Source organism: Capra hircus, chromosome 26, assembly GCF_001704415.2.
Source record: "Capra hircus breed San Clemente chromosome 26, ASM170441v1, whole genome shotgun sequence".
Classification (NCBI taxonomy): domain Eukaryota; kingdom Metazoa; phylum Chordata; class Mammalia; order Artiodactyla; family Bovidae; genus Capra; species Capra hircus.
In genome coordinates, this window is record NC_030833.1 from 652,266 (window position 1) to 672,047 (window position 19,782).

The window sequence follows — 19,782 nt, forward strand, 5'->3', positions numbered from 1 at the left end:
GGGACAGAGGATGGCAGCAGAGGCTGCCCTGGTGGCCCGGGGGCTGAGACTCTCCACTCCCGAAGCAGGGGCAGCTCTGATCCCTGACGGGGCGCCAGAGCTCACGTGCCACCGCCAAGAATTCACGTGCGGCAGCTAAGAGTGAAGTCAAACAAATGAAAATAAAATTTGTCAAAAGAATGGCAGCAGACTTTTTGTTGGAAACAGTATGAGCTAAGAGATCAGCATCCAAATAGTAAAGTGGAAAAAGCGGAACTGCTGGGACTTCCCTGCCGGCTCAGAGACTGAGGCTGCACTTTCAGTGCAGAGGGCGCAGGTTCAGCCCTCGGCTGGGGAACTAAGATCCCACAGGCCTCACGGTGCAGCCAAAAATAAAAATGAAAAAAATTGTCAACCTAAAAAATTCGCATTCGGAGAAAATATCTTTGAAAATCAGAAGCAAAGTAAATATTTATTAAAATATACAAAATCTGAAAGAGCCTGACTTTCACTGCAGGAAAGTTTCAAGAGCTTTTTTAAGAAGGAGGATGATGGCAGCAGCAATCTGGATCTGCACAAACAGTGAGGAGGACCAGTAAGGGGGCCACGCGAGTCAGAGAGAGCCTGGATACGTAAAGCGCTGGGAAAGGTACTTGCTGTCTAAAGCAGAGATAATAATATGGGTCAGAAGACTCAGCATTATTGTGATGCAGTTCTCCCCAGACGGAGCAGTAGATTCAGTGTGATTCAATCAAAGTCTTGACAGGAGTGTTTCAGAAATTGACGGAGTGAGCATAACCTGGTGGGGAGATGCGGAGGCCCTACAGTAGCCCAGAGCAGCTCTGGGAACTGCGGCAGCGCCAGCAGGTGGGCACGGCCTCACGCGCAGGCCTGGCGTAGGGCCACCGCGGTTCAGCATGGGCGGCCTGGACGTGGAGACGCCCACGGACGGACAGCCAGGACGGGGTCCGGAAAGAGACCTGCACACTCGGGGCCTCAGCCTGGACCAGGTGCAGAGGCTTCCGCTGGAGACAAAGCGTCTCGTCCAGAAAACAGCGCCAGACAGGGGAGGGAGGGTGAGCACCGGCCGCCCTTCATCCCATGGACAGGAATCAACTCAACATGCACCCTAAACCAAAAATGTGAGAGCTCAAATGATAAAACTTCTGGGGGGGGGGGAAACAAACAGAGGAAAAAGCAAGAGGAATCCCTGTGACCTGTTACCTCACAACCGCTCACCCGGTAGGTGGCTCACCTGGGGGCTGACCAGCCCACATGGGCCCGGGAGGGGTGGGAAATGGACCCCTTTGGAAACAGGTTAGCAGCTTTGTGTACCTGTCTGCCCACCCACCCAGGAAACCCCAGGCCCATGCTGCCCCGCCTCCTGCAGCATGACCCCTGTCCTGACCCCAGCGGGGGTTAAGTGAAAGGAATTGTTGTCCAGATTTCATAACAAAGCATTTGTCTGAAGTTGGTGTAGTTATTTAAAAGTTCTATGTCCAATGAAATTAACTGTGAAAAGTAAAAAAAAAAAATTTTTTTCTAGCTTTCTCATTTAAATCTTTGCATCTTTTGGAAACATTTTAAGTTTTTCATATATATATATGTATGTATTTATATTACCTAATTTTTTTTGTTGAATTTCTACCGAGTCCGTGAACTGTATTTTGAAATGTTGTCTGACATTAGTGAATGTGATTGCTTTCATTAAAACTCTCCGTCTACACAACAACTACTGTGCCCACAGGACCCTGCGAGGCTGATTGAAGTTGAGTGCCTGGAGTATGAACTGGAGGCTGTAAGACTGGAAAATAAAATTAAAACCTACACTCGAGAGGCTGTGGAGGTAAGCTGTGGACCAGGAGCTGGAGCAGACGCTGAGCCCTTGTGCAGGTCCCGTGGACTTGGCACCGGGTTTGAGGAGGGGCCCTGATGGGCACGGGCCAGCCTCCTGTGCCCCAGTCTCCCCTGTGAGCGTGGCCTCTCTGGGAGGAAGTCTGGGGGCCGGGCGGCCCCTCCCTGCCGAGGCCGGCTGACATCCTTTCGCCTGGCCCCAGCCCCGCAGCTGCCGGGCCTCCCCTGTCTGGCGGGCCTGTGGGCTCACACAGCCTGTTCTTGGGGCGGGGGCTGGGGGCTGGGATGAGATGGGCCTCCAGCCAGGCCCTCGTGTGGCCTGTGTGGAGCAGCCCGCCCCCAGCACGCTGAGAACACATGCCCTTGGTGAACACCGAGTCCCCTGAGGGCTTCTACCAGCCTGACTCAGGTCCAGGCAAACGGTCATGCCCCTGCCCTAGCGCAGGGCCTGAGGGGCTCCGGGGAAGTGGTGAGGTCATCTCAGGCATGGGGAGGTGGGGCCCCCTGCGGTGGGTAAGGGGAGACCCCTGGGAGGGTGGCCGGAGGGTGGGAAGGGAGGAGAAGAGGGGCCCCGAGGCCTGGCAGCAGCAGGTTCAGAGGACCCTGGTGAGCGTTGCCCCCTTGGTGCCCACCTTGGAGACCGTGGGCTTGTCTAGAATGTTCCACTGGGGGTTGTGAGGCGGGGGGCTGGTGAGTGCGATGGCAAAGTGACAGCGTGAGCTCCGCAACCTGCCTGCCCGGTGCAGTGGGGTGTGGTCCGGCCGCCGCCTCAGAGAAGGAACCCAGCGATGGCTGTGTCTGATGGAAAGGGGCTAAAACGCACTGCGACAGGATGGGGCGGCGGGCGTTGCTCTGGGGCCCCGGTGCCCACTCCCTGGACTGGCTCCCGTGAGCCCTGCCCTGGCCCCGCCCGGCCCGGCCCGGGAGGAGCTCTGCCAGCAGACAAGCAGCCCAGCGGGGGCTCCGGGCCTGCTCACGTGCTCTCTCGGGACCTGGGATGTCCCCGCCGGCGCTGCCCTTCTCGAGGGAGGTCGTGGCTGGCTGCTGGCTGCCTGCAGGTGCTGACAGGCGGTGCTGTGGGACTGCAGGGCTGTGTCTTCTGCCTCTGCCGGCCGAGGGCTCTTCAGGGGCACCGACCGGTTCACGAGGCTTTGATGGACGCGTCTTTGCAGCCAGGAAGCCCGCGGTCTGAACCCAATGCCTGCTCTAAACCCCATGACCTGGGAGCAGCACAGGGCAGGCCCCCTGGAGCCAGAAGCCAGGCCCCCAGACACAGCTGAGTGCAGGAGCCCGCAGCCCCGGCGGGCACTGAGGGAGGCCTGCTGAGGCCGTTGCACAGGCTGAGGCCCGCCGGCCCCTGTCTGCTGGGCAGGGCCACAGGCTCTGTGAATACACGGGACTGGGAGGCAAGCAGCCTCGCCCAGAGGGGCTCACAGAGCAGACGCTGCCGCAGCACGCAGTGCCTGTGCGGGGGCAGGGCCTTCTCCGAGAGATCACGTAGGCAACTTCCACCCGGCAGACTCAGGCCGGGGGCCCGGCCCGCCTGCGCCATCCGGGGCTCGGGGGTGGGCTGAGGCTGCCCGGGCCAGCCCGCCTCACCGGGCCGCTGTGCTGCGTGCAGGCCCAGCTGGACGTGGTGCGGAGGCTGGACGTCACGCTGCAGCGGGCCGTGCGCCTGGGCGAGCCCCGGCTCGTCCACACGGTGTGCGCGACCCAGTGGAACGCGTGCCTCCCGCTGCTGCAGTACAACCTGCGCCACCAGCTGTGGAAGCCGCTGACCAGCATCGCAGACGTCCTGGAGAAGGCGGACAGGTGGCGGCCTGGGCTGTCCCCCTGGGTGGCGGACGGGGGAGCAGAGGCTCGCAGCAGGGGTGGAACCCGACTCATCTGCCCAGAAAGAGGGCAGGAGCCCACGGCGTCCCCCAAAGGTGGCGGCTCGAGAGGCCGCAGGCCGTGGGGGAGGTGCCCTGGGCTCAGGGGCAGGGCCCCGCGGGGCAGACAGGGACACCCAGGTGGCGCCCACCCGAGCTCCAGAGGGGCCGAGGGGAAAGGGCTGGGCTGCGGGGCGGGCGTCGGCGGTGGGCACAGGGGCTGTGGGCGCAGGCGCGGGAGGGGAGGGGTGGGAGGGGCGAGCAGGGAGGGCCTTGGCGTTTCTCCTCCCCTGCCCCGGGCGGGGGCTCCCGGGGGCAACTGTGCTGCAGGACGGTCCCTGGCGGACACGGGCCGCGAGATGGGGACTCGGCAGGGGAGAGGTGTGGAGGGCCACCTGGGAGGGCGTCCAGCCGCAGGGAGGGGCCGTGGGGGGCTGCCCCGCCCCCGTCTGCTTCGGAGATTAACTGTGCCGCGTGCGGAGTTGCTCAGTCGTGTCCGACTCTGTGCGACCCCGTGGACTGCAGCCTGCCAGGCTCCACTGTCCGTGGGGATTCTCCAGGCAAGAACACTGGAGTGGGTTGCTCTCCCCTCCTCCAGGGGATCTTCCCTCCAGGGATCGAACTCAGGTCTCCCGCATTGCAGGTGGAAGCACCAGGGAAGCCCTGAGATTAATCAGGGGTGAATTTTGTCGCCATCCTGAGTCCTCCCTTGGAGCAGGGTTCCCAGCAGGGGAGCCAGGGACCTGATCATCAGCCTGTGGTCTGGCGAGGTTGGGGCCGGTGGCCCTCAGTACCAGCACCATTCATTTCCTGCAGGCACTTGGGGATCTCCTCTGTGAAGAGTTACATCTCTTCAAATCTGGGATTTTTCCTCATTTAAAAATAGTTTCTCCTTATGGAATCCCACAGGGCTGTATGACAGCTCCTAGCCCAGGCTCCTTGTCTCCCTGCGAAACTTCCGCGTTCGCAGCCCCACCCCCTCAAGGGACTCACACCAAATTCTGAAGATTTCATGTAGCCCGTTAGTTCTCTTTAATTTTGCAAATTCTCTAATTTTTCTTCCTCTTTAGCGTGTATTTTTAAATTTTAATGTCTTCTTCCAAAAATATCTTTTTATTTTATATTTGTTTGTTTGTTTGAAATAACGTCTAGTTGCCCTCCTTTTTTCCCTCTGACAGTTCTTTTTCTGATTAACTTTATTGCGATATGATTGCCTACGACAGAAGGAACACATCGTAAATGACCACCTGCTGTGTTGTTTCTTAACCACGGACGGGTGTGGCGTGCTGTTGAACGCTTCTTTAACTATTGAAAGGAGCTCTGACTTTTCTCTTTTGTTTAATGTGGTGAATTATGGTGACTGGGTTTTGAGTAGTGAACCAACCTTGCCTTCTCCTCCTGGTCTCGACAAACGTGCTTTTTTCTATTGCCAGGTCTGATGTTCCTTTAGTGTGCTTAAGGGTTTTTGCCTGTATATTCATGAGGATGTTGGCCTGTGATTTTCTTGTTTTGTAACGCCTTTGCCATGCCGACTTCATTAAATGATTTGGGAAGGGGGGAAGGATTCTTTCTGCTTTGCTTTCTGAAGGGGTTTGTACAATATTGGTGTTTTCTTCCTTAAATGGTGGGCACAATCCAGTGAGACTCTCTGGGCCCATCTGAGGTGCTTCTCTTTCCATCCTTTGGACTCTCATGCTGTGGACCTTTCGGCTTAAAGTGTGGAACACAGCTCTTAACACTCCTGTCAATAGCGTGTAGCTCGGGCTTCTTCTGAAGTCGAGTTCGGTGGTCTCTGCCTTGTAGCTGGGTTGTAGCTGAGCTTTGGGTTCAGTGTAGCTTCCAACTTGTCTCCAGCCCCATCGTTTGTGCCCGCCTGCCCCCGTGCTCTGCTGCTGTCTCCCGCCTCCTCTGAGGCTCCCTGAGTTTCTGCCGCTGTGTTTGCTTCTTTGGTTGGCTTGTTTGTCCCCAGACTCCTGGGCGGGAGGGCGACGCTGGAGGGCTAGCGGCGCGCGTCCCCTTAGCCGGGTCCGTGGGGGGTCAGTGCTTCCTGCCCAGCAGGGGAAGCCCCTCGGCCTGCCCTCGGCCGCCCCGCTGTGTGGCTGCTGTCTTGTCTTTTACGGTGCTGTATTGCTCTTAGCAGCTGGTGGTGGTGGTGTTTTTAAAGAAAATTACAGAAAAAACAATCTTCTCATATACTTGCCGCTTCCTCTGCGATCCCGCAGGCTCTCCCTTCCTGCTCACGCTCAGATCCAGGTTTCTGCCTGCGGGCATTTCAGCCCGAGCAACTTCCTTTATTTCTGCTTGTAGCGCGTAGCTGGTGAGGAATTCTCTTGGCTTTTGTTGGCCTGAAACTGGCTTTCCCTGAGCATCACCTCTGAAGGTTATTTTCACCAGTTGCTGGGTTCTGGGCTTGCAGACTTTTTCTCTTTAAATGCTTGGAAGAGGTCGTTTTATTTTCTTCTGGGCTTCATGGTTTCTGATAAGAACCCAGGAGTTATTTCAAGCCTGGTTCTCCTGTATGTTAGGGGTCTCCCCGCTTCTGTTCTCAGATTTGTATCTCTTAGTTTTTGCTTCCTGCATTCTGCATATTACTTTGCTGACAAAGGTCTGTCTAGTCAAAGCTACGGGTTTTCCAGTGGTCATGTACGGATGCGGAGAAGGCAATGGCAACCCACTCCAGTACTCCTGCCTGGAAAATCCCATGGGTGGAGGAGCCTGGTGGGCTGCCATCTATGGGGTCGCACAGAGAGCTGGACACGACTGAAGTGACTCGGCAGCAGCAGCAGCAGCACGTGTGGATGTGAGAGCTGGACTGTGGAGAAGGCTGAGCGCCGAAGAACTGATGCGTTTGAACTGTGGTGTTGGAGAAGACTCTTGAGAGTCCCTTGGACTGCAAGGAGATCCAACCAGTCCATTTTGAAGGAAATCAGTCCTGAATATTCATTGGAAGGACTGATGCTGAAGCTGAAACTCCAACACTTTGGCCACCTGATGCGAAAAACCGATTCATTTGAAAAGACCCTGATGCTGGGAAAGATTGAAGGCGGGAGGAGAAGGGGACCACAGAGGATGAGATGGTGGGATGGTATCACTGACTCGATGGACATGAATTTGAGCAAGCTCCAGGAGTTGGTGATGGACAGGGAGGCCTGGCGTGCTGCAGTCCATGAGTCAGTTGCAAAGAGTCAGACACGACTGAGTGACTGAACGGAACTGATTCCTTAGAGACTTTAAAAAAAAAGTCTTTCTTGGGGTTTGATGATATACTCAAGTATGTAAGATGATATTTTCATCAAATTTGGGAAATTACTGGCAATTATTTTTTAAGTATACCTCTGCCTCATTCTTGCTCTTTTGGGGGAGTATGAGTTACAACATTGAATACTGTCTTAACTGGTTTCTAAGGCTCTATTCATTTTCTTCTGAGAGTTTTTTTGTGTGGACCATTTTTAGAAACCTTTTGAATTCATTACAGTATTGTTTCTGTTTTACGTTGTGGCTTTTCCGCTGTCAGGCTTCTTGGATTCTTAGCTCCTCAACCAGGGATCAAAACCACATCTCCCACTTTGGAAGGTGAAGTCTTAGCCACTGGACTGCCTGGGAAGTCTTGGCTCTGTCCATTTCTCAGAACGTCTGTTTCAGTGCATTCTTCTGGTGGGATAATCTCTATTGCTCTGACTTCAGGCTCACTGACACTTTCCCTGCTCTCCAGGCTGCTGTTAGGCTCAAGCAAGAGTTTTTTCATGTCGGTTATTACAGACTTTTTGCTGTCCTGTTTCCTTTTATTCTCTCCTGAAATTCCCCATCTGTTCTCTCGTTAGCAATGTTTTCCTTCAACTTTTTGTACATTTTTATTTTTGTATATTTTTATTTTTGTATTATAATGTCTGCATTAAGGATTTACTGCTGAACCCAGCATCTGGCCCATCTTGCATCTGACTGTGGGTCACCTTTTCCTGTTTCCTGGCATATCCTGTGGTGTTTTATTGTGTGCTGAACGTTGTGGTTGCTGCACTGTGGAGTCTGTGGACTCTGTGATCTTTTTAGGAAAGTGATGGTTTTTGCTTGCTTTCGTGGGCACTCCAGTTACTGGCTGAGAGGTGGCTCGTGTTTCCTCGGCTGTGTCTCTGGAAGGTCACCGTGTCTCCCAGCCTGCACCGTGTTCTCTGCGGGCTCTGACGGTACGTTCTCTTTGTGTGGGTCAAGAGCGCTCTCCCCGGGCCTGCACTCCTGGGGAGAAGCCCTGTGAAGTCTCGGCTGACGTCAGGTGAGAGAGCAACACCCAGCTCTCTCCTCTCTGGCGGGCAGGCCAGCAGCGGCTGGTCCGGTTCCGGGTCCAGTTCCACTTCTCCAGCCCCGAGCAGAGGCCCCTCTCTGGACTCCTCTGCCCCAGCTCCATGGGTCCACTCTGCCCTGGCTCTGGGCCGCACTCTGCCCGCCGTGCCTCAGGACACTGTCTCCGGAGGCCACAAGCATGGGCTCCTTCCTGAATTTCCCGGTCCAGGGCCCCAGGCTTGCGCTGCCCAGACCTGGGGCTGTTGGGTCCAGCTTTATGCGTGGCAGAGACCCGATCACCGCTGGAAGCAGCGTGACTCTGAAACTGCTCCCTCCGAGTCCTCTTCGTCTGACCCCGTCCGTCCCGTTTTGGCAGGCCCGGGTTCTCGCGTCTGAGTCTGCTGTCTGGCCGCCCTCATCCCCGCGGCCTCCTTGAGCCAGTGGTCGGCTAGTGTGTTCCTGGAAGGACTGTCCTGCTGTGTTGGTGTTGAGGCACTGTCTTGTCAGACTCCTTGTGGCCCCGTGGACCGCAGCACGCCAGGCCTCCCTGTCCTTCAGCATCTCCCGCAGCTTGCCCAAACTCATGTCCATTGAGTCGGTGATGCCATCCAACCATCTCATCCTGTGTCGTCCCCTTCTCCTCCTGTTCTCAGTCTTCCCCAGCATCAGGGTTTTTTTCCAATAAGTTGGCTCTTCACATCAGGTGGTCAAAGTACTGGAGCTTCAGCTTCAGCATCAACCCTTCCAATGAACACCCAGGGCTGATCTCCTTTAGGATAGACTGGTTGGATCTCCTTGCAGTCCAAGGGACTCTTAAGAGTCTTCTCCAACACCACAGTTCAAAAGCATCAATTCTTCAGCACTCAGCTTTCTTTACAGTCCAACTCTCACATCCGTAGATGACTACTAGAAAAACCATAGTTTTGACTAGATGGACATTCGTTGGCAAAGTAATGTCTCTGCTTTTTAACATGCTGTCTAGGTTGGTCATAACTTTCCTTCCAAGGAGTAAGCGTCTTTTAATTTCATGGCTGCAGCCACCATCTGCAGTGATTTTGAAGCTCCCAAAATAAAGTCTGACAGTGTTTCCACTGGTTCCCCATCTATTTCCCATGAAGTGATGGGACCAGATGCCATGATCTTCGTTTTCTGAATGTTGAGTTTTAAGCCAACTTTTTCACTCTCCTCTTTCACTTCCATCAAGAGGCTCTTTAGTTCCTCTTCACTTTCTGCCATGAGGGTGGTGTCATCTGCATATCTGAGGTTATTGATATTTCTCCCAGCAATCTTGATTCCAGCTTGTGCTTCTTCCAGCCCAGCGTTTCTCATGATGTGCTCTGCATAGAAGTTAAACAAGCAGGGTGACGACATACAGCCTTGGCCTCGGGCTGCACTAGCTCACTTACTGGTGCCGCTGCCAGCGCCCGCGGTGCTGCCCGCCATGACACCTTCTGCCCCCAGCCTCACGGCGCACCAGTGGTCTCTGAGACCTCCCGGGGTCCGCAGGGCCCTCCTCTTCGTCCCTCGTGTGGGTCCTGGCAGCAAGGCAGGCGGCAAGCAGGGCCAGCAAGCGGGCGCCGGGAGGCCCGCGGCCCCGCCTGCCATGACGCCTTCCGCCCGCAGCCTCGCGGCGCAGCTCCGCTGCCAGGTGCACGTGGAGTTGGCGCACATTGAGGAGGACGCGGACCGGCTGGAGCCCGCCATGGAGCACCTGAGGAAGGCCGCGCTGCTGGACGGCCTGGGTGTCTACCAGGACAAGATCAGGAGGGCCCTCAACCGCCTGCAGCTGTGCACCACGCTGTACCAGGCCCCCACACGCGACGAGGACAGGGCCACCATGGCCATCGAGCAGGTGCCGCGGATGCAGCTCCCAGGGCGGGCGGCCGGCAGTTCCGGGGGGAGGGGGGCGGCCGGGAGCCGCTCACCACGCGGGTGCCCCTCTGCAGGCGAAGAAAGCGATGCCCAAGGACAGCGTGCGCAAGAAGCGGGCGCTGCTGGTGAATGCGGGGCTGGCCCTGGCCCCCGACACCTTCCAGATCGTGCTCGACAGTGAGAACGAGGCCAAAGGTGCGCGGGTGCTCTCAGTGGGAGCGCCCGGGGCAGCCCCCGGCCCACGGGAATCTGCGCCCGCCCACCTGGACCTCCGCCTACACGGGCCTCTTTGCCCGTGTGCAGCCGCCGGCCCCGACTCGCAGAGGGGCGCCGGGGAGCCTCTCTCCTGGGCCTGCAGCCCCGCCCAGCGGGAGGCAGTGCCACCTGTTTCCTTCCTGTCCTGCCAGGTGTGAGGGCCTCGGGCCCTGAAGGGTGGTCGCCCCAGACACACGGGGCTGGGTGCAATGCACCCAGCAAGGGCTCGGGCAGGAGAAGCGGGCTGACGGGCAAGGGGCTTCAGCAGGGTCTGCACCAGCCAGCTCCTGAAGACCTGGGCATGGGTGGTGGGCGTTGGGGGCCAGCCTGGCGGCTACAGATGGCAGTCATTCTGCCCACCAGCTGCTCTTGGTGCCTGGAATCCCTTCCCGGACAAGGCACATTTAGGGAGACCTAACTTTCATGAAAAGATCAAAAATCGCCCATGGGAGGCTCCGCCCCAGCCTGTCCCTAGTCCCGCGTGGGCTGGTTCCAGGAGCGGTCCCTGGCCTGCCGTGTCAGCAGCCCGTCCTGCTGGCCCCTGCAGTTTCCGTCGGGAAAACCCGGGGCCGTTTCACTTACCTGTTTGCCAAGGCACGGCACCACACACTCAGCGTGGACAAGGCCGTGGGCCACCTGCGGCGCCTGGGGGGCCAGAACGACAAGGAGCGGTGAGCAGCCTGGGGGGTGCAGGGCCTCGGGCCTGGGGGGCGAAGCGCCGGCCCACCCTCCTGCCCCGCCCGGGTGGCCCCTGGCCGGCTCCCCGAGCGCGGTGTGGCCGCACACCTGTGCAGGATACACATCTGGGCGGAGCTGGCCAAGGTGGCCCGGAAGCAGAACGTGTGGGACGTGTGCCGGACCGCCAGCCGCTTCTGCCTCCTGTACGACAGCGTCAAGGTGAAGAAGCTGGCCAAGTTCAAGCGAGGTGGGTCCCTCCAGCCACATATGGGCACCTGTGCTGGCGGGCTCTTCCCAGGCACTGGGGGGTCACTGTGGGGTCCACCAGAGCTCAGGAAGGGGTCATGGGGCTGGAGCCTGCAGGCAGAGGCTGGGCAGGCGTGGCCCTCCACCGTGAGCCCTGGGTCCGGCAGAGTCCAGCCTGCTGGTCTCTGGAAGCGGTGGTCTTGGGGATGGTGAGGACATGGGGGCATGCCAGGGGTCCCAGGGGGCAGAGACATGGGTGTTGCAGGAGCAATGGGGCTTCTTGAGGGGCAGAACAGCACACACAAAAACCAAGAGCTGAGCTGTCTGTCGGGGAACCAGCTGGAGGTTCGCTGCGGCCAAGCTGGCTGGGGAGCCCTCGCCGCCCCCAGGGCCCTGCACCTGGGAGGTCAGCCTCCCAGAGAAGCCACTCCTCACCCTGCCCCCCTTCCTGGGGACCGTGCCATCCCTGAGAAGCACTTCAGGCTCTGACGGGCAGCGCTCTGGTGTTGCAGGCAAGAAGAAGAAGGGCTGGGACGGCCTGGGGCGGGACTCCTGGGGCCACTCCGAAGCCGCCCTACAGAAGCAGGTGTCCCCCACCCTGCTGCGCAAGTTCGCGGAGGTGGGCTTCATCAGCGCCGAGGTGCGTCCCCCGTATGTGCACAGATGTGACCCTCAGCATCCAGCCCTGCTCCCCAAGTGGCCTGTTGCTTACGAAAGTTTTCCTGCATTCTTGGGAGGTTTTCTGGAAGAAAAATATGTCAAAATGTGTTGTGAGGAGTGTTGATGTTAATTGTACTTTGAAGGAGGGTCTGAACTGTGAGTCCGCAGTGATGTGGGTCCCAGGGGCTGGTTGGTACTGGACCTGGTTCTGTCCTGGCCCGCGAGTAGCTTCAGTAGCACTTTGAGCCAGGTGTGAAAGAGAAACCTGGCTTCTGATGTCGTCTCGGAGGCTGCTGAGGCTGCTGGGGCCCAGCCCGCACAGCGAGCCCGGCCCCCTCCGTGAGCATGCAGAGACCCCAGGCCAGCCGGGTGGTGGAGCGGAGCGGGGACCTGCAGGTCACACAGCGGTGAGGCCGCTTGGGGTGGTTTGTTTTGGGGGTCGAGGGAGCAACCCGGCATAACCCAGACACAACGCTCCTGGGCTTGTTCAGTGAGGGCCTGCCGGGCACCTCCTGAGGGCCGGGCCGGTGCTGCAAGTGGGGGCAGGTGAGCGGGCCCGGGGCGCCAGGCAAGGCACCCACCCCCATCCTCAGTCCCGTCACCCTGCCCAGTGGCCTCGGCCACCTCCGGGGCGTTCGTGCGTGGCCGCAGAGGAAGGGCTGGGACTCGGTGGCCCCTGCAGCGTGGGGGGCACGTTTGTCCTGGGGCTGCATCTCTGAGATGCAGGTGTGGGGGGAGGAGACATCACCTGGGGCAGGGAGGGCCCGGGGTTGGGAAGGCCTGCGGGCACCGTGCTGGCCCTTGCTCAGGGACCGCCGGCCTCCGCAGGCCACCGTCCACCTGCTGCAGTCGGAAGGCGTGCAACTGAACGACCAGCCCACGCCCCCCGAGGACGTGAGCCAGCACCCGACGGGCTACATACCCGAGTGCCCGGAGGACAACGCCGAGTGGATCATGTACCGGTGGGGGCTGGGGGCGCTCCCTGCGGGGCTGGGGGCGCAAGGCAGGGGCTGGGCTGAGCTCAGCGCTGTGAGGCAGGGGCCGCTGCCCGGCGCGTCTCCTGGCTCACACCGGCGCTGTGTGGCCAGTCTCCCCTGTTACTAGTGGAAACGGGGTGTGAGGGGGGCGGCGGTCACGGGGGAAGCTGTCCCGGGAAGTCTGTGATCGGGATGAGGGTCCTCAGGAGACCCGCAGAAGCCTCGTCCATGTGAGAGGCAAGTGCCGTTCAATCAGGAGAGCGAGGTGCTGTTGTAGTAACGGCGTGTTGCTGGTTCATCTGGCGTGAAGTGTAAAGGGAACGTGGCAGAGAGTGGCCGTCCCCGGGGCCGTCACAGGAGCCGAGGCCCTACTGCCCGCTGGCGGCCCCGGCGGCGGGGCCCTCGTCCGTGCCCACTGTGGGCGGCGGGGCCCTCGTCCGTGCCCACTGTGGGCGCTGGGCCCTCGTACGTGCCCACTGTGGGCGGCTGGGCCCTCGTCCGTGCCCACTGTGGGCGGCGGGGCCCTCGTACGTGCCCACTGTGGGGCCCTGCATGCCCACTGCCCAGGAAGGGCTCAGGGAAGGACCCCGACTTTGTGCAGACAGCGTTTGTCTGGAGGTTTCAGAGCACAGCCTGGGGCTAGGGCTGGGCTCTCCACGCCTGGAAGAGGGCCAGGCCGCATCTGACCCACAGCTTTTGTACAGCCCACAGTGGTTTTGACATTTTTTAGTTTGTGAATCTCAATAGCAAAAAAGACACAACAGAGAAGGGACTGTGTAGCTGTCAAACCCCAGGGTACCTGCTGTCTGGCCCTTTACAATAAAGGTCTGCCAAGCCTTGGTCTGAGGCGAGCAGGTCCCGTGTCCACGTGGACCGAGGAGGGCGGCCTGTGTGTGGCCAGGGCCGCGGGCCCTGGGAGGCCGGGGAGGCCAGGGAGACCGGCAGGCAGGTGCAGAGGTGGGCGGGCAGCTTGCAGGCCTTGGCCGGGGGTCCAGCCTCAGACAGGGATGGGCAGGGAGATGGGAGGCCCAGGGGAGCCAGGCAGGTCCTGTCCTTCAGCGAGAATGATGGGCAGCCTCTGACAGGGCAGCCATCTGAGCCCCGGCTCCAGGGACGGCTTCTGGCTGGCGTCTAAGTGCCAGCTCGGGCAGAGTCTGGCTCCTGGAGAGCCTGACGCACGCCTCTCGCAGGAGCTGGGTAGAGGGCCTCTCGCAGTACGCCATGAACTGCTGGCTGCGCTCCGCCGACATCGGGCAGGAGATCCAGGAGCCGTGGATCGTGCAGAACGCCGTGGTCTATGTGCTGAACCACAACCACCACCTCATCAAGGCCGGGCGGCAGCGGGAGCTCCTGGACGCCCTGTACCACCTGCTGGGCATCATGAAGGCCGTGGGCCACAGTGGGTGCGTGAGGCTGCCCAGGCTCTGTCCTGCCACTGCCAGAGACCCTGGGCTTCAGGCTGTGAGCTGGGGGGCAGGCGTGTGTCCCCGCAGGGGAGGGGCGTGCGGGGCCACCGGCACCCAGCAGGGATGGGGCTTCTGTCTTACTGGCTGTGTGCCCCAGGCAGGACACGCACCCTCTCTGAGCCACAGAGCAGCATGGGGGGATCACTTGGGTGCCCTCATGCCCACACGCGGATTCCCAGCCTGTCCCAATCTGTTCCAAGCAGACAGATTCTGGGAAAGGTTGGCAGAGGCCAGGGTCTCACAGAGACAGGAGACTGACCTGGGTGCCTGTGTTTCTTTATCCAGGGGAGAAACGTGAAAAGCATTAAGTCAGGTCAAAGGTCAAAGCTTTCCCTCACAATGAGCTTTTGAAGCCTTCTTTGTGTTTTTTTGGTGGTTTGGCTTTTAGCCTAAACACTCAGATTTAAAGGTTTTGGACAGATGGTGAAGTAGGAAGGCTGGAGTGGATCCGGACCCAGAGATGTCTGCACATGAGCACACAGCCGGAGTGGGCCATGGGGCGGGGGCCTGCCTGGTGCCCTCAGCTCTCCTCTGGGCCCCAGACCCAGCAGGGTCCCCGGGACCATGGGTGCTGGAAGGGGCGGCGTGTCTCTCCTTCTCAGGCGGTCGTCCATGTCTGTGCTCATGCGGATCAGACATGTTTGCCAGTTCTGACGGTTCTGGCACTGAGACATTTCAAAGAGAAATAGGGAGGTTCTGGGCCCGCGGACTCCCCGGGGGTCCCGCCCACGCAGCACAGAGGTCACCCTGTGGCCGGCCCGTCACGGCGCCACCGCGGCTCCCCCTGGGGTGGCCTGGCCTGGACGTGCTTGTCTTGCAGGGACCCACTGCTGCTGGTGGCGCTGTGCAGCGCGCTGGCGCGAGGCCTGATTATCCGCTGGATCCCAGCCCTGGTGCCGGAGAAGGCCAGGAAGCAGGCGCGCTCCAACCCGCTCCACACGCCGCTGGACCCCGAGGCTGCCTCTGAAGTCAGGGCCGCTGTGGAGGTACCGCCCGGCAGGTGGGGCGGTGTGGGGAGGGCAGCTGAGGAAGTGAGGCTGGGGGCTTCTCAACTGCCCGGAAATGGGGCTGGGGGCAGGGGGCTGGGCGGGCCGTGCTTTCTCTAAAAATGAGGACTCTGTAGGATCAGAGACATCCCTGCATGGCCCAGCCCGTAGAAAAATATGATGTGAGGCTGGAGAACAGGGCCAGTGCTGGTCAGAGCAGGACACTGCAGAACCGAACACAGAATGCGGACCCCGGCCACCGTCGGTCCCACAGCGACCAGGGCGGGGGGCGCTCTTCCCCTGACTTTAGCTCCCGGTGGCGGGGACTGAGGTAGCCATCCCGGCCAAGGAGGATGGGTGTCGATGGCACTGATCAACACCCAGTGACCACCAGCTCACCCGAGTCCTCGTGAGGGAGAGCGAGTCCCCGCCCGAGTCCACGTGAAGGGGAGCGAGTCCCCGGCCGAGTCAGCATGAAGGGGAGCGAGTCCCTGGCCAAGTCCACGTGAAGGGGAGCGAGTCCCCGGCCGAGTCAGCATGAAGGGGAGCGAGTCCCCGGCCGAGTCAGCATGAAGGGGAGCGAGTCCCCGGCCGAGTCGGCATGAAGGGGAGCGAGTCCCCGGCCGAGTCCACGTGAAGGGGAGCGAGTCCCCGGCCGAGTCCGCTTGAGGGAGAGCGAGTCCCCGGCCGAGTCAGCATGAAGGGGAATGAGTTCCCTTGGCTGCCCTAAGTCTGGGCCCAGAGCAGCACCTCCTGTGGGGGTACAAAGACCACCTCTGCCCCCTGCTGCAAGCCCGGCCGTGACACAGGACAGGGAGAAAGGACAAAGGAGCTGCTGTGTCAGGCTGCGGGGGCTCCTCAGCCCGGGCGAGCCGGGCTGGCTGCACTGTCTGGGAGGGATGGCGGAGCTGGACGGAGAGGGCTCGGGCTCGGGCAGAGGGCAGAACTTGTGAGGCTCCAGGGATCCCACCAGACAGGGAGGGGTGAGCCTGGGCTGCCCTTGCTGGTGTCTGATGGCTTCCAGACTGTCCTGGAGCGCAGGGCACGAGGCATGACTGGGTCTCCGGCAGAAAGAGCCAGGCCAGCGTGCCCACGGAGGGCAGGTGACTGGATCTGGGATCGATCAACCATGCCCTCCGCTGTGGGGTCTGATGGGAAGGGGTCTTCCCAGGCTAGTCCAGGAAGTGGGTGTCCTCAGCCAGGCTGCTCAGAGGAACAGCAGGGGTGGGCCTGTCAGCCCCCTGGGTTTCTGAGCTGCAGGGTCCTGAGCAGTTCACGAAAGACAGGTGTTCATGTTACACTTCAGGGGAAAAATGAAACCTCAGAAAACGTGGAGCACAGTGGGGCCCATGGTGAGTGCGCGGCCTGGTGGCTGCAGGGGCAAAGCCTGTGGCAGGTGATGGGGTTCCACCCCCAGTGACAGATAGGGAACCGTGGCCTTGGTCACGGCAGGCGGGGCAGGGGGCGCAGTCCTCGCTGTGCGGCCCCCAGAGCCAACATCAGCCACTGGGTCGCAGTCCGTGGGGACCAGCGGTGCTGTGGGGACCTGATGGCAACACCCGGGGCCGGGCTCGCTGCGGGGTGAGGGCACGAGAGGGCGTGGCCGCAGCCGCCGCGCCTCATCGCCTCGGGACTGGGCCTGTGTGGACCGCTTTGCTGGCTGGACCGAGAGCCAGGTCCACTTGTGTTTGCAGATGGGGTCTTGGCCCAGGTTCCCTGTTTGGATTCAGGTGTCCTGAACAACAGCCCCTCCATTTCAGATCTGCGAGTTTGCCCTGAACCTGACCAATGGGATGGAGCCCGAGGAGGTGGTGCCCGTGAGTGCCCGGCAGCAGCTCATTGCAACGTGGGTGAAGGGCAAGCAGCTCCTGCAGCAGCAGATTGGGCCCCGGCTGGGCACCGAGGAGCAGGTGCTGCGAGCGGCCTGGGGGCGGGGCCGTGCTGGGGCGGGGCCGTGCTGGGAGGCTTCCCAGCCGGAGGCTCTGTCCTGGCTGTGGCTGCCACCCCTAGGAATGGGGCAGAAGGCTTTCTCGAGCTGCCTGGCCGCAGCCTCCCCTCCTTCCTCCAGCCGATAGCCATGGTTCTAACTGTCCACCAAGAGTACGGGGCCTCTGGGGCACTGTCCACCCGCTGTGACACCCCACTTTGGCTTATCTGGAGGCGCCTCCAGGCCAGAGGGGGCGCCCCCTTGGCAGGACCCTGCAGCCCCTGAACTGTGAGCCGAAGACCACGGGAGTGAGGGGTGGGGAGCAGCTGGGGACCCAGCAGACGGGGCCGGGACACGGATGGAGCCCACGGGAGGCTCCATCAGCCCAGCTGGACCAGGACACACTGGTTCAGGTGGGAAGTGAGGCTGGCGAGAGTGTGGCCCTCAGGGAGGGGCGTCTAAGCTCGGCAGAAGCGAGCATGGATTGGAGCCGGTTCAAAGGGGTGGCCCACAGGCACAGGGCCACCCACTGCGCCTGGCCAGTTGCCCCCTACGTCTGGCTGGGTCAGCTAGCTGCCCGACCACCTTAGGGGCTGCAATGCCTGTTCCCATTTCTCATGAAAAGATAACTTGGAGACAGGAAGGAAGGAAGGGAAAGCAAAGTCGCTCAGTCATATCCGACTCTTTGCGACCCCAGGGACTATACAGTAGATGGAATTCTCCAGGCCAGAATACTGGAGTAGGTAGCCTTTCCCTTCTCCAGGGGAGCTTCCCAACCTGGAGACCGAACCCAGGTTTCCCACAGTGCAGGCGGGTTCTTTACCAGCTGAGCCACAAGTCCTTGTGGCTTCCCTCATTGCCAAGTCTTGCTTCCCTCATAGCTCAGTCAGTAAGGAATCCGCCTGCAGTGCAGGAGACCTGGTTTGGTTCCTGGGTTGGGAAGATCCCCTGGAGGAGGAAATGGCAACCCACTCCAGTATTCTGGCCTGGAGCATCCCATGGACAGAGGAGCCTGGTGGGCTCGGGGTCACAAGAGCCTGGCGCAACTTAGCGACTACAGCATCTTGGAGACAGACTTTCCCAGTAATTGCTCCTATTGTCGCTGAAGAGCCACTGTGTCACTGGGCTCACATCCCAAGTATTCCAGGTTCTCCAGCCCCGGGCCTCACGGCCTCTGTGACTTCCTCCCATCAGAGCACCAACGAGGACATCAACTGCATGACCAGAGTTCTTGTCGCTCTGGAGATGTACTCCTGCAGTGGGCTGGGCCTCATGGACTTCACTGTGCCCCCCTTAGCCCAGGTAGGCGTCCCCCCACCCTAGAGGTGTCACCTCCTCCCACAGATGTCACCTCCCACCACAGGCGTCCCCTCCCCCATAGGCGTCCCCTCCCCAACAGGCGTCCCCTCCCCCACAGGTGTCCTCTCCCCCACAGCTGTCACCTCTCCCACAGGTGTCACTTCCCCTCACAGGTGTCCCCTCCCCCACAGGTGTCACCTCATATCCCACAGGTGTCCCCTCCCCCACAGATGTCACCTCTCCCACAGGTGTCCCCCTCCCCCACAGGCGTCCCCTCCCCCACAGGTGTCCCCTCCCCCACAGGTGTCACTTCCCCTCACAGGTGTCCCCTCCCCCACAGGTGTCACCTCATATCCCACAGGCATCCCCTCCCCCACAGGTGTCCCCTCATACCCCACAGGTGTCCCCTCATATCCCTCAGGTGTCCCCTCCCCCACAGGTGTCCCCTCATACCCCACAGGTGTCCCCTCATATCCCTCAGGTGTCCCCTCATATCCCACAGATGTCCCCTCCCCCACAGGTGTCCCCTCATACCCCACAGGTGTCCCCTCATATCCCTCAGGTGTCCCCTCCCCCACAGGTGTCCCCTTCCCCACAGGTGTCCCCTCATACCCCACAGGTGTCCCCTCATATCCCTCAGGTGTCCCCTCCCCCACAGGTGTCCCCTCCCCCACAGGTGTCCCCTCATACCCCACAGGTGTCCCCTCATATCCCTCAGGCGTCCCCTCCCCCACAGGTGTCCCCTCCCCCACAGGTGTCACCTCATATCCCACAGATGTCCCCTCCCCCACAGGTGTCCCCTCATACCCCACAGGTGTCCCCTCATATCCCTCAGGTGTCCCCTCCCCCACAGGTGTCCCCTCCCCCACAGGTGTCCCCTCATACTCCACAGGTGTCCCCTCATATCCCTCAGGCGTCCCCTCCCCCACAGGTGTCCCCTCCCCCACAGGTGTCCCCTCATACCCCACAGGTGTCCCCTCATATCCCTCAGGTGTCCCCTCCCCCACAGGTGTCCCCTCCCCCACAGGTGTCCCCTCATACCCCACAGGTGTCACCTCATATCCCTCAGGCATCCCCTCCCCCACAGCTGTCACCTCTCCCACAGGTGTCACTTCCCCTCACAGGTGTCCCCTCCCTCCAGGTGTCACTTTCCTTCCCCCTAGCTCAGGTCGGTGTCACTAGGTGTCTGGTGGGCATATCCAGGGGTTGTGCCCTGACAAACCTACCCGACTCCGGGTGCTTATTTGAATCCTGTTGTTGAGACAAGGAACACGGTAGAGGGCCGAGCCCTGTGGCCGGAGCCCCACCCATGTCCTCGGCACAGCTCTCATCCGCCTCCGGCAGCGCCGAGCTTCCCTCAGGGCCTCCGAGTCTGGTTTCCTGAGGGCTCAGTTCAGTTCAGTTCAGTTCAGTCGCTCAGTCGTGTCCGACTCTTTG

The 19,782-nt window shown here is 60.4% G+C and overlaps 1 protein-coding gene across 1 annotated transcript in view; it reads left to right on the top strand.

Moving 5' to 3' along the window:
• CFAP46 (cilia and flagella associated protein 46) overlaps positions 1 to 19,782 on the top strand; it is a 94,037-nt gene that overhangs the window by 13,006 nt on the left and 61,249 nt on the right. The window contains exons 10-21 of the mRNA XM_018041099.1: positions 1,727 to 1,825; positions 3,455 to 3,645; positions 9,603 to 9,831; positions 9,926 to 10,046; positions 10,654 to 10,777; positions 10,901 to 11,031; positions 11,543 to 11,670; positions 12,519 to 12,652; positions 13,858 to 14,070; positions 14,954 to 15,119; positions 16,880 to 17,029; positions 18,241 to 18,348. Of these exons, the coding sequence (XP_017896588.1) occupies positions 1,727 to 1,825; positions 3,455 to 3,645; positions 9,603 to 9,831; positions 9,926 to 10,046; positions 10,654 to 10,777; positions 10,901 to 11,031; positions 11,543 to 11,670; positions 12,519 to 12,652; positions 13,858 to 14,070; positions 14,954 to 15,119; positions 16,880 to 17,029; positions 18,241 to 18,348 (1,794 nt within the window). The remainder of the gene's footprint in view (positions 1 to 1,726; positions 1,826 to 3,454; positions 3,646 to 9,602; positions 9,832 to 9,925; positions 10,047 to 10,653; positions 10,778 to 10,900; positions 11,032 to 11,542; positions 11,671 to 12,518; positions 12,653 to 13,857; positions 14,071 to 14,953; positions 15,120 to 16,879; positions 17,030 to 18,240; positions 18,349 to 19,782) is intronic.